Below are 16622 nucleotides of genomic sequence, written 5' to 3' on the forward strand. Positions count from 1 at the left end.
TACCATACAACACCAAGTTATTTAACATCCAGAGCAAGTAGACAAGGAAGTTCTACCTAACTACTCCACCTCCTGCAAGAGGGACAGTAGAAGACACCCAAGGAATCTTGGTCAGCAGTACTCCACTGTGGAAATACCTCACAGTGACCAAAGAGGACACTGTCTGCAGCTTAATGCAGGAGTACATATTCAGGATACTTCCCCAAAGCTTTGAAAGTCAGAACAAATTACTGTTCTGTATTAATGCTCTGGCAGCAACACCGTCTACAAACCAGATTATCTGTCTTTGTATCCAAGTTTCTTAAGAATGAAGAAAAACAAATAGAATAATGGCTGATGTGGGCATTACAAGCTACTTTCATTTATTCCCAAGCACGTGGAGCACACAGTGTGGTTGTTCTCAACCTCGGTTTCTTTCTTTCAAGATTGTATCTCCACCTTCCCACACCTTTCATGAAACACAGAACAGACTCCCATTCTTGTAACCGAACAGTTTAGGGGAAAGAATAAGTCCTGCTGCATTTACCATAGGAGCTGCAGGGTGTGTATCTTCCCTTACAAACTGCTTTTGGCTCTTGTGCAAAACACTCAAACATACAGCCCAGGGCTACCACTATTTTTTGTTAGGTTCTCTTAAACAACGTATTTCTGAACATACTGGTGAAATACTACCATGCATGGTTTCATCAACACGATACTGTGGCAAAGGGGCATCTGCCCCTCCATGGGCACACAGCTGCACCAAAGCCTTTGAAGTGTTAAATGACTGCCAAATGCCATGAGAGGTAGGTGACTGCTAAAATCAAAATCTGTTCCAGGTTACCTACCAGATTCCCTGCAGAGCAGCTGTTTTGAAGATAACAAAGAAATACTGACCTTTCTGAACAAGCCTTCTACTGCTGTCGTTTTCAAACCGCTATGTCTCCCTTTCTATGGCAAGGGACGCAGCTTCACCAGAATCTGTACAATGAAAGACAAAGTAGTTAGATAAGGAAATCTGTCTTTCTCACTACAAATATATTTGTCACTAAATGTGGGAGACTGTTTTAAAGAATCACTGCAGAGAAATTAGGCAATCACTTGTCAGAGCTAACTGAATGGCAGTTCTTTAAGAGAGATTACTTTATTATTGGCTTCATCTATTTCATAACCGTATCACAAATTGTAAAGCTGCTACGACAAATAAAAATCTTTCTATTTTAATGAAACATTTCAGACCATTCCGATCAGAAAATTATATTGCTTTACTTCTATTGTGTGAGATGTAATCTGGACACTCTTAAGCTTAGAGCACTTCATTTGCTGATGCCTTACCAAAAAAGAAAAAGAGCAGTGGTGAGAAAACAAGAAAAACATCATTTCCCTCTACAGTGCCTTCTCCCCAAACCCTTCTGTCAGAAAGGAGTGAGGGCACGAGAGCTTAATGAACCAGGAAATCATCTTCTCTGAATACAGCTGCATTAGTACAGAAGTGGTCGAAACACATGACAATACACTAACACATAGTGATGTACCACTATGTGGAATATATCACACGTTCACGATATTCTATTCCTAAACGTTTTCACTTGCAGAATAAAAAAATGAATGCAGTTCAAATCAATTGGAAATCTGAAAGTAGTTCAGATCAGACATCAGCCACAGGAAGGCAGAACAGAAATTTCTACTGTGAACTTACAGAGAGAGATGGAGGCAGTCAGGCATGGTTAATCTGGTGAAGCAGCAGCTTGGGGTCAATCTAATGGCAGTCTGCAACTACTTGTAGACCATTTGAAATAGCAACTGGTCTGAAAGCAGCTCCTACTTCATATTTACTGGAAATAGCATCCTGCTAATTGCAGGCAATAATTACACTTTGCTCTACTGCAGAACTGTATTTTGACCGTAATTAATGCACAATAATTCCCAAGAAATCTGTATGCAAATCTACATGTAATCTATATGTAGATCCATCTTCACAGCCTGCCTAAGAATGAGGGAGATTATCGTCTCGTGCCTTTCCACACCTGCATGGTTAAGTGAAACAAACTGCCTCATCAAAAAAAAAACAAAAACAAGGCAAAAAACCAACAAAACCCAAACAAACAGAAAAACCACCCAAACAAACCACAGAATTAAAAGGCACCCAACAAAACCCTGAAAACATGCAGGACCTGTAGGAAAAAGATCTAATTCCCACACGTACATCTTTAGAGTTGTTCCTCTGACTGCTTAAACCATATTGGTTTTGCTAAATATATTTACCCACGAATTTGGTTAAACTGATGCAGATTCCTCTGCAGGTTCTCCTTCACGATTTAAAATTAGAATGCAGTCACTGACACAGGGTTTAGCTTTGCTTTATGTTCATCTTCTGCCAGACACAGTTTAGATGTTTAAATCACGCCTGAAATCCAGAGATGCAAATCCAGCCTTCTGTCTGCGTTTACTGCGTCGCACAATGCACTGCTTTATTCCCTGAGCCACCTCTATTCTCTTCCAACATCTAAGCAGCTCTTAAAATTTCTCAATGGACAGAAATATAATCCTTACAATCACAACAGATGACTTCTCTGCCCAAAGGACTGCTCTGCCAAATTAGCTGGTATCTCAGGACATGTTGCTCCTTTAATTAGGCTCCTACCAATTTGAATTGAAATTCAAAGCAGATGCCTTCAGATACCTGAAGCTTCATCGGCATTAAGGGAGATCATCAGCTTCCACCTATTGCTCAGGATATGTTGGCTTCTGCTGGAAACATGTAACTCAGTACAGATGACAAATTTTTGGAGAGAGAACAATTTGGGAAAGATTTGATTCACATCCAAGCCTTTTGTACAAATTAAAATGAAACATATAATTAAATTATTAATCACTGTAAGAGATGTTGCTATAAATGTACAGAAATGGCTGTGCTATCCTGAGCTCCACGAGACAAAGAGTGCAAGCATTCACAGTACTGACACATCCACATCCTCAACCAACACGTCAAATGTATTATAGATGAATTCTTTGAAAAAATGATAACCTTATAAGCTGCCAGCTTATGATTTGGGGTAGAACTCTGGCTAGACAGATTAAACAGATGCCTGTGAATAAGAGATGAGCATTAATAAATCTGTAAAAAAATCAATTTCCCATGTCTTTGGAAGCAGGTGCTTTCAGTCTCTCACTAAGAAATGAAAAAAAAAGTTCCCCACAATACTTTTTCCCATCTAAATGAAAGACTGAAAACCTTAGCAAGTCAAGGTATACGTAACAGAAACCCAAACTGTAAGGACACACTTAAATATTTGAAAAAAGAACAACCTTGGGGATAAAATGAAAAAAATGAGAAAACTGTGCCCTTGAGAGGCACCATCTTGAGTACTGCATCCGGATCTGAAGCCCCCAGCAAAAGAAAGATGTAAGAGCTGTTGGAATGGGTTCAGAGGAGGGCCACGAAGATGATCAAAGGGCTGGAGCATTTCTTCTTCAAGGAAAGCTTGAGGGATTTGGGCTTATTCAGTCTGGAGAAGGCTACGGGAAGAGCTCACTGAAGCATTCCAGTACTTTAAGGGAGTTAATAAGCAGGAGGAGGACGAACTTTTTACATGGTTTTACTGTAACAGGACAAGGGGGAATGGCTTTACACTAAGAGTGGAGATTTAGATTAGATGACAGGAAAAAAATGTTTACCCAGAGAGCAGTGAGGCCCTGGCATTGGCTGCTCAGAGAATTGTGGATGACCCATCCCTGGAGATGTTCTACATTGGATGGGACCCCAGGCAGCCTGATCTGGTGGGGGGCAACCAGCCCGTGGGTTGGACCTAGACAATCATTTAGGTCCCCTCCAACTTAAGCCATGTTGTGCAAATAGCCCACAATGAAGCTGCCTCACCTCCTTGCTTTCAGTTGGGCTTGTTTGCTGCTCAGGAATCTCCACGTCCCCTTATGTTCATCAACCCTGGTATCTATGTGACCTGATTTTAAAACGTCTTTATGCAGACACAAAATGAGTGGAAGTAATACAGAGCAATAATGCAACTGGGGAGGAGAACAACACAGGTGCTTAACCGAACTTCTGCACTCTGCCCTTTTCATTATTTCTATAGCAGTTCGCTCTCCCTTCTGCATGAGCCTGGAGTGAGGGACTGATGAGGATAACCTTCTCTTCTCCTACTATATAACAGCTGCATGAGCAATTAGAGGTGGAACTCCAGGAGACAGACTCCTCTGAAATACAAGAGAACAGTTAGTTATTATTCTGATCCTGATGCAGCTGGCAGCGCAATCTCCTAAGACTGCAGGACTGAAATTGCACAATCACAGAATCACCAAGGTTGGAAAAGACCTCCGAGATCATCCAGTCCACCTACCACCAGTATTTCACTTCTGAACCATGTCCTTTAGTACAATATCTAATCATTTCTTGAGCACCTCCAGGGATGGTGACTCAACCACCTCCTTGGGCAACCCATTCTAGCACCTGACCACTTTTTTGGAGAAGTTTTTTCTAATATCCAACCTGAACTTCCCCTGGTGCAACTTGAGGCCATTCCTTCTCATCCTATCCCTATTTACATGGGAGAAGAGACCACCCCCACTTCACCACAATCTCCTTTCACAGAGTTGTACAGATCTATGAGGTCCATCCTGAGCCTCCTCTTCTCCAGACTAAACAGTCGCAGCTCCCATATCTGAACTTTTGTGTTTACTCAGCTCTTGCTTTGTCTAGGTGATGAACATCCAGGTGGCAGGAAAAACAAACAACCTGGTACTGTCCTTATACATCTCTCCCTCCCCAGAAGCATCTTTTATAATGATAAAAATGACAAGCACACATTTCTTATCTGCACAGGGAGAACAGAACATTAATGAGTCCAGAGAAAAAAGCTCCAAGAGTTGTATTTGAAAACAAATTAAACAAAAATATTTTACATATTGAACTGTTGTTATTGAATTAACTGTGACCCTACCTGGGGGTCATGAGAGACACAAAACCTGCAGAGTGCAACATTTGGGCATCCCTGTCTGCTACCAAGCTTTTTGCTGAAAGCTCATGTGCCTCACTGTGCTTGTGATGCTGAATTGTGGACAGGCTGAAAGCTGCCTTTCTGCTGTGAGCTGCTCCAAGATCCACAGCAGCATCCAGTTGTGAACCAATGTCCATACACTAATAGCTAGCCATCCATTCAAGAATGTGTGCTCAGCCCATTTTCTCACTTTTGTGTCCTTATACTGTCTCAGGTTGGCTTTTATGAGACAGTACGACATTCTAATTCTACTACTGTTGCAGTTTTACAGGCTCTTGGAATAAAATTGCAAATCATTTTTCACACTGACAAAGACCGGCTATTTCACAAGCACTACAAAATGGGGAACTTCATCTAAGCTCCAAGTCCAGATTCCGGGATCTGACTTGGCCAAAGCTCATATCACTGTCAAACATGTTCATAGTTACGGACTTTTTTATTCAGAGAGTTTTTATGCTTTGTAAAACTTGAAGAGCTTCAGATTAATTTCTGAAGGAAATTTTAAGCATCATATGTAATACACAGAGACACCATATTCTGTTATTTTTGCAGTCAACTTGTGTTACCTTATCACTGCCAAAATATACTGAACAAAACAGGAAGAACAGATAGTTTTCTAGCACACAAACACTAACTAATTAAAGCAGTTTATCTGAACTAAAACTGAAATGAATCTCTTCAGATCTAGTCATGAAATCCTGGAGAGTACATTTTCCCAGCAGTATATGCAGCATGCCTTGGAAAAACCACAGGTTGTTTATTTTGCAGTGGAGTAACTTGAAAGAACAGCTGCCAGTAAGACCTAACCAGAGACTGGAGTGCAAATAGCGCGCTGCTTGGATGAAACAGCTCGTCACACAGTACTGCACACGTGTACAAAAAGTCACATGGAAAATTCTTGTTTCCCCTTTTAACCAAGAATGTTGGTTTCCTCATGGGTTCCTACACATATGCTGTGCTCGTATCATTAAAAAGTATACCATGAAAGGGAATGTTATTGCACAGTTTCTGAAAGCCATTCTGAAGCAATAAAATGACCATGGAAACAGTGTCTCTGAACAGTACAGCAGCAGTATCTGGTTAAAAAAATACACTTGCTTGATGTGCTAAATACTGTAAACTTAAGATCAGCCATACTTCCACCGTTCTGTAAAAATGAAAAGAACAGTGCAATTATGGTATTTCTTTTAAGAGTATCTAATTGTCTTTCATAGAATCATTGAGTTGGAAGGGAGCCCTAAAGGCCACCTGGTCCAACCCCCTGCAATGAAGGGCACCTCCAGCTCTATCAGGTGCTCAGAGCCCCGTGAAGTCTGACCTTGAGTGTCTCCAGGGATGGGGCACCGCCACCTCTCTGGGCAACCTGTACCAGTGCCTCACCACCTTGATTATAAAAAACTTCTTCCTTACATCCAGTCTAAATCTCCCCACTTTTAGTTTGAAACCTTTCCCCTTGTCCTATCATAACAGACCTTGCTAAAGAGGCTGTTCCTTTCTTTCTTACAGTTTCTTCTTATATTTACTATAATGGTGCAGTAGAGTTGCTGTCAGTGTTATTGTTATTACTATAAATCCGGATGGCATCCTTGGTCCTTAAAAATATAACCAAACACGAGCTCTTGCTTAACTTTGTGGCAGGATTTTGAACTCTTGAACACTGTCTCCAACATTAACCCTGATATTCTGATACATATTGTAAAGACCAAAGGTTTGATGATAAATATGTAAAAAAAACCAAACAAACATCACCTCAAGTTCAAGCAGAGAACAGTAATTGATCAGTGAACTGTAATAATTAAAGTAATTTTGGATGTATTTAACAAAAATCAAAGAATGGATTCACATATAAGGTCCTTTTCCTAATAGGATATTCATAGGGTAAAACGTACATAACCATTTTGGAAACGGATCCAATCTACTGCATAAACAAGGCAGTTCACCCAGAATTGCATGTTTATGAAGACGATGTAGCACGTAGCTAGGTACTGTCTAACCCACAGATGTTATAGCATCAACACCAAATGAATTTCTGTACTACTGTACTAAGGGTGAACAAACAAAGTATGAAGTAGCTAAATGTAAAACCACATTTGGGTGCTTGCATGCATACTCAAACTTTCAGTGGATAAATGGACATAAAATACTGGTCTTTTCATTTTTATAGAAACAACCTCATGCCTACAGTAACCGTGCTGCATACAAGGGCATTTACACATAAATACACCCTGTTTGTGGAGATTTCAATTCCTGTCTGCAACATCTGAGTAACAACCTCTGAGTACATTTAATTGTAAGTACAAAGCCACAACTACATTAAAAAAAAGGAACTGGAACTGGCTTCAAAGTAGGGCTTATTTTTAGTCTGTATTCATTAGTCAAGTCAGAGACACTTAGTGATTTAGCCAATGCTTTTTTTTCATTTGATTAGCTGTTGTTATTCATGCATTAGTCACTGAGGTCAAGACACAACTCATTTCCTTCAGGGCTACCTTACCATGAGGCTCCTCATCTATTCCGTCATCTTCCCACTGCTCTTCATTTGACAGAAGAGGATTCTGAGCTTCACACAAAGCTCTCATTGGAAAAAAATGTCCATCACCCTGGCTGCATAGCAAAAGACCGAGAAAGATGCTGTGAATAATAGCAAGCAATTCTCAAGGATTATAATTTCTACCTTTTTATTTGCAAACAAAGTTTTCTTTCGCCCAAACATCTGATATTTACTTCATATGTTATGAAGTTTCGAAAAGCACTGTATTTATTTCTTGAGCCAACTGAGATACCAAATATCACCAGTGAGCAGTTTCAAACCCGAATTCCTGCAAACTCTTCAGAGACTGAAAGTTAAAACCTGCAGTCCAAATGAAGTGATCTCAGCAGAATTTACATTCCTAACTTGATCAGGTTCCTCAGACATAAAGGAAAAAACTTGTGGCCAGCTAGAAGTGAGGGGAGACTGAGGAAAACGTTCATGTTTAAGGAATGATGATACCCATCTTATCCATTTATACCATCGACTCTTCAGGGCAGAAATTACACTTCCACATTCAAATGATGCCAAGTAGAATATATTCCCAATCTTAGTTAAATGTTACTGAAGGACAGGTGAGACTTAGCTGTAGACAACATGGAAAGAAAACCCTCTGCAAAATTCTAAAATTGCAAAAGTTGTTTTTGTTACACTTTACAAACTATGAGTTCACATGTCTGGATATCAAGCAAATGATTGAAATTCAAATTCATGTAGTGTAAACAAGAAAAGTTAAAAACCAGATGTTGCAGTTTGCTCTTCTCCATTCCACAACACCCACATTCCAGCAGTGTAGAGGAGCTACAAGCTCGCTGAAGTGCCTTTCTCTTCTGATGAAACCATCAGATCTTTTCCTTCACCCAAGCTCAGTTAGCTGGGTGCTCTCTCCAGAATTACTATGCTCACTGGTAATGTGCCTCTGACTTACATGTCAATGTTTTTCATTAACGGAAAGGTTTGCTTTGCTGATCTTTTCTCACTGACAGAAAATCAGTGGCAACAGAAAACAGATGGCAATTGGGACGCAACCTGGTCTTAAACTTACACACCACCACTTGAAAAAGTTGTGACTTGCTGTGCTCAGTAGTTACTTTACATTGTGTCCAATAACTAAAGCAATTTGAGTATACTTTACTACGGGTCTATTAAGTGCCAAAAAACCATCCTCCCCTAAATTAAGCAGCATAAACTGTTTCAGTCATAGGAGGCTGAAAGACAAAAAAATCAGCATCTCTAAATGAACATCTATCCACAAGTCACAAGAGTCCAGAAAGATCAAACACCCTGTGCAGTGCATTTACCTGGCAGAAAGCTTTCACTTCCAGGCTTCTTGTGTACAGGATTAGCACAGACTGTGCTGGCTGGTGTTTTTACAGCAATGTGCAAGAGCAGCCAAGCCACAAAATCACTGCCATCATATACAAGGCTGTATTAGAGATTTAGAAGTCAATCCCTTGTATCAACTTTTTGCACGGACTTGATTATTCCTTACCTGGAGGCAATAGGTAGTAACCACAGCTTTTTTTCTTCTCCAAACACTTGCTGAAGATTTTTTACAAAGCCAAGATTGAATCCATTTTTATCCGGGCCATTCTGAAATACTGGAGTTGAGAAAGCCTCTACGTATAGATATAATGTCAGAGAAAAAAAAGAAAATCAATGCCAAATACACTGGAACAGATTGTACATTGCAGGCACTTGAAGTGAGCAGGATTTGCCAGATTACAAACTAGCATTACAAAGATACAAAGGGTTTTCATTTTTTTGCAAGACTGCAAAGACTTTCAAACTGAAGGCAGGAATTTGGTCCTGCACACGAACTGTATGAAATAATCAAACAGACTGATCTACAGAGGAGAGTTAAAAGACCCTTGCATGAAACTTGCTGAACTCAGTGGGTAGAAATTTCTAAATAAAAACATGCAGAATTAAGTAGGTCGGTCTTAAATGCATATTTCAGAAATGGCACTGGGGATTTAAATCGACTCATTCATTAACGATATAATGAACAAGCACTGGAAAGAACCATGCACAGACTGAGCCTCTGTTATGATGAGAAATAAAATTAGTAAAAGGAAAAGGGGGGAGGAGAATCTAGAGGGCACTAGAAACAATTTCATCTGCCTTCTAAGCTGCTGCAGAGGTCTGATGTTTTGGGCTGGATGAGCTTCAGTGACCATCAAAACGAGTTTAAAAGTTAATAATTATACAAAATCAGAATATTTGCTTAAATTCTTGTCTCTGTGTTTTCTTACAGAACTTCATCCAAAAATGTTTAAAAAATAAAAGACTTAGCTGAGGAAAGAAAAAGAAATCACTCGATAAAATCATGCTGGTCAAGACCTTTGTTTCACTGGTATAATTTTGTAGTCCTAATTTCTTTGTCTTTGTCAGTGAGGATGGACATCGTTTTTCCCAGCCTTATTTGGCTGTCTTAGAATGCACTCCAGCATAAGCAACCATTACTCCTGAAAAGTCACACTCATTTCAGAGCAAATGTAGTTATGCACATGCATAATTAGACACTTGTATTTTAAGGCTCTAGTTTCCCTTACAAAACTTTCATCACATCAGTTAAAAACACAGCTTATTTGCACTGACAAATTTCTACAGTATTGTTCCAGTGCCCTACATCCTCCTCCCCTCATAAGCCAACAGGAATATAGAGAAATAGACCAAAAATGTGTGTTCCCCCCCCTTCATATAGCAGCACTTAATAGTGCATCTCACCTAAAGAAGACACAAGAGCCTTACCTAAAGTAGATCTGTTCCTACTGACAAGCCAGCAATGGTAGCCAAACAGAAACATGAGGCTAACAAAGAACATAACCGCCAGAAAGAGAAGGAAAAGGATATGAAATTTGGAACGTCCATTGGTCAGTTCACCCTAGGAAAAAAAAACCAACAAAAAAGATCAGCACAGGACAAGTGATAAGAACAAATAAGAGCTGGACATTATTTGTTCCTAGTGAAGCTATCCTTTAAAACTCCTATTTTGTTGTATCAAATTTATTTTAAAAATGTTGCACCTTACTATAAAGAGCACAAAGAGACAATGGAGAAATGACCCCATTCCTTTCCCATTCCCAACCAAAGCTGAAGGAGTGGTGTTTTGATACCTTTTGTATGTGACAGAGTCAGTACAGTCAGCTTCCCACCTGGGCACCAGAATGTTTTGTATCCACAGTACAATAGGCAGGGACAAGCTCTTGAAAGTCTCATTTCCATTTTGCTGAATGCTCTGTGCATACATTAAATACTGCACCACTTCCAATATAGGGGATGGCCAAAAACCTGAGCTTTTCCACAGTTGTATCAATCAAGTAAAGTTAGATCTGAGTAGATATGGTTTGGAAAAGTCAAAAACCAAGCAGGATCCTGAAAGCAGAAGAGACACTCCATTTCCTTCTACGTTAGAAGAGTAAAGTGCCAGAGATCTTCATAAGCATACACCTACAGATGGGCTGTGAGTATCCCAAAGATGAAAAAAATTACTTCTCAGCTTATGCACAACACATGTATGCAGTCAGACAATTGGAGACTTTCTTAGCATTACTAATAATTCCTGCTAGTGCCTTATGAGTATCACAGGAGGCACTTTATGTAGGTGATTAGCTGTTTAAAAACCAGAAATTACGAAGTTAATGCACAGCAAAGTGAAGTTACTTAAACAGTGCCATACAGGGTGAGCAGCACAGGGGACATTAAAGCAAAAGGTGTAAAGAGATACAAGGGCAGTCTCTATTGGAGCTGCCAGCTGGCACTGCCTGCATACAAATGATAACTGATAACTGCATAAGAAGCATGCTTTATTTCAGCCAACTTTACATTAAGCAAAGAGTAATATGGGAATTAGAAAATGAACTTTCTTTTGACGTTGCTCAGTATATATGTACAGATCAGTGCCAGGATGTTACACTCTGGGATCAGAGCAGAGGACTGATATTCTTCGAAAGTCTGAAGACCATCAGTTACTGTAAGCAGTATGGTAGCAACTCCAGGCTCTGCACTCTGCACCTCTTTATTTGCTCTTCCCCTAAGGGCAATGGGCCTAATCCTTAAAACAACAATACACACAAAGTGGAAAGAAATATGCCCAGGCAGTTCAGGAAACAACATAAAAGAAAACCACCCACCCACAATTAATGGCTTCCTGGTATAAGACAGAAATACACAGGAGGTATTCTTGTAACCACTTAAAAAACACTGAATGTTGACAGCTAAGAATTTCTACCTAGAAGATAACTCTTTCCATATCTAGGAGAAATCTGTTGTTAATGGCTTTTGCTTTTTGCTTGTATTTTAAAACGAGGAGGCCTGGCCAGCCAACAACAGCTGTATTGGGATTTGGGAAAATTAACCACATTCATGTCTAAGGTTAGTCTAACCCAACTCAAGCTGTGCTTATCCTGTGCAACACCTCTGACTTTGGTGGTATATCTGATGATACACCCCAGTGTACGTTGGAAAACCACCAGAATATTTTCATACATAGCAATCCTGAGCTCCCATTCGGTGAAATGTGTCTTCTTCTGAATGACATTTGAATTTTTTAAGCTAATAGACTTGTGATAAATTTCAAAAGAATTTGAGATGCGTATGTTTGAACACATTTGTATAAGAAAAGGAAATAACTTCTTTCTCCAGAAGCTAACTCTACAATGAGAAATTCCTGAAGATGATTTTCTTTGTGCATTTCAGACATACTGGAAGTTAAATTCAAATAAAGGCTGCAGAAGAAAAACAAAAAACCCCACATATGGAACTAAGACAGCCCCTCTTTTGACTGAAAGCAAAATTGTAGTAAGCAGTGACTAAATCCCACCAGACTCAGAAGATACAAAAAAAACAAACAGATTCCATGACTTACTGTCCAATACTTAATGAAATACTTGAAGACTGTTGCAGCAATATACAAGCAATACAATAAAGAATAGGCTAAGAAGAGTAGAAAGAATTTGTAGTTAGAGAATCCAATGCAGTTATTCACCCTGGAGAAGAAAAGCAGAGTTGGAATCAGGACATATACAGCACACAGTCGTAACACAATGAATACCACACTGGGCAGGATGGAGGTTACTAAGCCTCGTGATTACACAACACAATTTCATTAATAAATAGCTCCCCTTAGCGTCGAAATGAAACAGAGCTGAAACCTGTCAGCTTTTCACTTGAAAATTTGTTCTGCCAAGTAAAAGCACAGTTTGTATTTTTGAATCTTATTTAAAGCTGGCACCACTGGTGAATTTGTCACAGAGGCGGTTCCTAATTACTCGTTTCTTGTCTGCAGAGGTAATCAGATCTGGAATTTCTGTTACCTTCTATTGGTGTGCAAAGCCCAGGAGCCAGACTCACCACTTGTTTGGTTACATACAACACAAACCAAACAAATTTCATTACAATTCTCCAAGCAGGGCAACTCTAACAGATAGCAAGGGAGTGCAGAAAAGATAGGAGGCATTTGTCTCATAAATTAGGTTCTAAAACCCCTCTAATTTTAAGAACATTACAGATGTTCAGGTGGGGAACCATCTGCATTACTTTTAATTTCTGAGATTTTCCTTTCTTTATAAAAAAGGAGTTTAAGAGATTTAGTGACAGCAATTCTCAAAAAAAATAAACTTCATGTATCCATGCATCGTTCTACACAAACTTTGCCATGCACAAGTGGGCAGGCATCAATTCAGAAACAAACCAGGCAAATACTACTGATGCAACCACCAACAGCAAAGTTGAAGTTCCTTTACAGTTTGAACAGTAAGATGGAATCGGCAGTTGGGTTTTAAATTACATCTATACAACTGTCTTTTACACACAGTTAATAGAACGTGAATGATTTGTCTTTCAAAAATAACATACATTTCATATTTTATAAGTCTCCCAGTGTAGAAGTACATGGTCTAAAGTGAAAGAGGCACATAGAAACCATTCTATGAAAGAAATGGACTTAAATAGCCCCCTTTTCCAGAAAATTACAAACCACGATCTAGAACATACCATGGGCAGTGATGATCCATCTTTAGGACACACCTGCACGAGGGCAAAAAAAGAAAAACTGATGAGTTGTGTTTGGTAGTGATTTGCCAACTGTAGATCAATAGCAAAAGGCTGTGAGATGCTTTGTATTTCTGGGATGGGTCAGATTTCCACATGACCCATTACAAGACCCAGTGCAAGATGACACTCCCTCACTGACGTCTTTTAAAGTAGGTATCATTTTAAGATGGAACACTGATTACTTTTTCAAGATCTAAAGATGACTTTGGTGTTCTGCACGATAAACCAATGAGGATGGTTTCTGCCCACGGCACTTAAAACTTCTGTCAAACAAGGCCCAACGTGATAAAAAGTGAAAAATCATACTTTATTTTGACTTGCTACAGGCAATCAGTTATTGCTGATATATGAAATATCTTTCACTAGATATTAAGCTTTCTATCAGCTTAATGTTCACAAATTTGTAGGTGTGGGAATTGCAAACACTTCAGGGACACATGCTAGTGCAAATACACTGCTGACTGGAGCTGGAACAGAGGAACCTTTACAATCAAAAGGTGTGTGAACAACTTCACCTTTTCTGTGCTGTAGGAATCCTGCTTTGCAGGGGGGTTGGACATGATGATCTCTAGAGGTCATTTCCAACCACTACAGTTTTGTTATTCACAACTCACATAACTTCAGTGAAAAACAACTCATCAACTTACATAGCACAAACAGAACAGTGGTGGCAACGATCTGGTTTTATCAGCTGGCATCTATCACAGAATCGAATACCTGAAATTAAAGACACATTAATACCAAACAATATAAGTGGTTTTTTTTGTATGTGTTGTTTTTTTTTTTTTTTCATATTAGTACTCAGCTCTTTTTCAAAATAAGCATGCTCTTTCCTTTAACATTTTAAAAGATGAGTACATCTGCAGGTCATAATTAGATAAGCAATGTTCATAGTTCTTATAGAGACCAGCAGACTTAGGGAACCCTCACTGTAAAGCTTATGATCAGCATAAAAGCGATAAAAGAAAACTGTACACACCTCCACCCAGCTTCTAGATTTACCCAGACTTTAAATACATTCCGTTTTGATAACTGCAGTTCTTTACTTCAGAATTCTTTGGCTTGTTTGCCAGAAGCAAATAGGTCAGAGCCTCCAACCTCAACATGGATTTCCCTGACGCTTTGAAAGGAGTGCAGTATGCATTTCATCACAGAACAATTCCATCAACGGATTTTTGGACCTTACACCCTGAATCTCTAAGCTAGACTCCATCTTAAATAAAAATCACTACCGATTTTTGTATTATGCTATCATTACTACTACTAAACTAAGACAGTGGAATTAGGCTGCTGAATTGTAAGTACAAAGGACAGCATCTTGCTCTCAAAGCCAGAACACACTACTCCAGTGAAGATGCACTGCAGTTTCAAAGCCTTTTTGTTTTCCCAAACATAAAACCTGACAGATAAGACACAAAATTCTGAGCACAAGAACCATGCAGTGTATGCGGTGGCATCAGGCTGACCGTACAATCTGGACTGCTAGCACATGCTACTTTAGTCTGCTTGATTAGATTCAGAGCAACAGAGCTCTCTGCTTTGCTGACCTCCGCTCCCCGTTCTCGTGTACACTGGCAGCTTCCTCGCAATTTCAGCAAGAATTTGCCTCTGCACCTCTGGCCTTTCTTCATTTTCATAGCGTTCTTTGTCAGCGTAGGACATGTGGTACTGGAAGCAGAAGTCATGAGAGAAGCAGTTACTCATGGGGAGCAGAGATGGTTTCTCAAACACAGGCAAGACTAGAAACATTTTATCTCCCACTCCTTCTAACAAGGCTACTCTAATGGGAAAAGGTGTGAGAAATAAGGGATGGACAGACAGGCAGCACACTGCGCAATGCATCCAAAAGAATTGCAGAAGTGAAATTAAGATCACAAAACAACACATTTGGAACTGCTGCCACTGCTGCTGCTTCAGACTACCTTTTTTCATGAATAACTTTAATAACAGTGAAAAGAACATCCTAAGCACTCTCCTTATGAGCAAGAACCCGTCCCACCTACAGTTTTCTATTGCTAACACTGAAATTATATTCTTGTGATTGGGATGGGATTATGGCAACGTATATTGGAAGTGCCACACAAACATCACCCTATTCTACTGCTCTAGTAACAGAGCAGTAATAGAACAGACACAGTAACAACCATGTCTGATTTAAATCATGCTCTGTGGGTTGTCAAAGAATTCTCAGAACAGTAAAGGACTCAGTCTTCAGGTCGCTTTAGGTGCCTTTCCATCTCCTCAGCAAAACCAATCAGTTGTGCAGATCAATTTGACTGAAGGATTTTTGAGTTTTCTTTAGCACCCTGCTTTCACTCTGCAATGAACAGGAAGTGCTGGGATTCTTACCTTTTTGCCTGGCTGAACCGGGAGAGTAAAAATAGACTTCCAGTATGTCCACACAAAGAGCACAAAGAGAATATGGAATATTATAAGATAGGCCACTAAAACAAAAAACAAAAAACAAAAAAACAAGAGCAGAACAGTGACTTCGCAAAAGTTTTGCTTATGATGGGCATAATTCCAATCTTTCACAACAGTTACATAAAAATGGGGAAAAAAGGAAGATTTCTACTAGCAGCCAGTATTAGAACACAGCTAAACCTTACGGCCAGGAGGACAGCAGAATTTCAGGGAGCTGCAGCCGTAGTTAGGAATTACCCACACGCACACTTCCCCATCTTCACCCAAGCCATTTGTAGGAATGAGGAGGAAGACAGCTATGGGAGATCACCCCACAGGGCACAGCAGACCTGGCTGCTGCTGAGCAGCACAGAATCTCCAGGTCTGGGGTTCGGCTGCATGGAACACTCTTCCAACCACAGTACTTTTACTGTAGTGCAATGCTCACCCATGTGATGTATTTTTCACCACTTAGGACATTTGAAAAGAACTCTAGCAGAGTTTTTCATCATCAGAAAAATCAGATCTCTTATTCAACGTCTTTTAAATTTGCCACAGTTGATACAATAAAACAAAACAGGAAAGCATCCCTCAAAGTAAGGAGGAGTTATCTTGTGATTACTGAGAAAGCACAGTAA

At 39.7% G+C, this 16622-nt stretch overlaps 1 protein-coding gene across 3 annotated transcripts in view; it reads right to left on the minus strand.

The window, feature by feature from the left end:
- Positions 1-16622, minus strand: part of ZDHHC15 (zinc finger DHHC-type palmitoyltransferase 15) — a 28109-nt gene that overhangs the window by 7587 nt on the left and 3900 nt on the right. For 2 of the 3 annotated variants that reach the window (XM_048960029.1, XM_048960028.1), the window contains 9 exons: positions 15931-16025; positions 15129-15249; positions 14229-14298; positions 13522-13554; positions 12395-12515; positions 10279-10411; positions 9017-9143; positions 7489-7598; positions 877-960 (listed from right to left, as the gene is read on the minus strand). In XM_048960029.1, the coding sequence (XP_048815986.1) occupies positions 917-960; positions 7489-7598; positions 9017-9143; positions 10279-10411; positions 12395-12515; positions 13522-13554; positions 14229-14298; positions 15129-15249; positions 15931-16025 (854 nt within the window). In that variant the 3' untranslated portion in view covers positions 877-916. Of the gene's footprint in view, positions 1-876; positions 961-7488; positions 7599-7667; positions 8933-9016; positions 9144-10278; positions 10412-12394; positions 12516-13521; positions 13555-14228; positions 14299-15128; positions 15250-15930; positions 16026-16622 lie in introns of those variants that run through there. The other variant, XM_048960031.1, reaches the window with a different exon arrangement.

The sequence above is a fragment of the Lagopus muta genome, chromosome 13 (assembly GCF_023343835.1).
Source record: "Lagopus muta isolate bLagMut1 chromosome 13, bLagMut1 primary, whole genome shotgun sequence".
Taxonomy (NCBI): Eukaryota; Metazoa; Chordata; class Aves; order Galliformes; family Phasianidae; genus Lagopus; species Lagopus muta.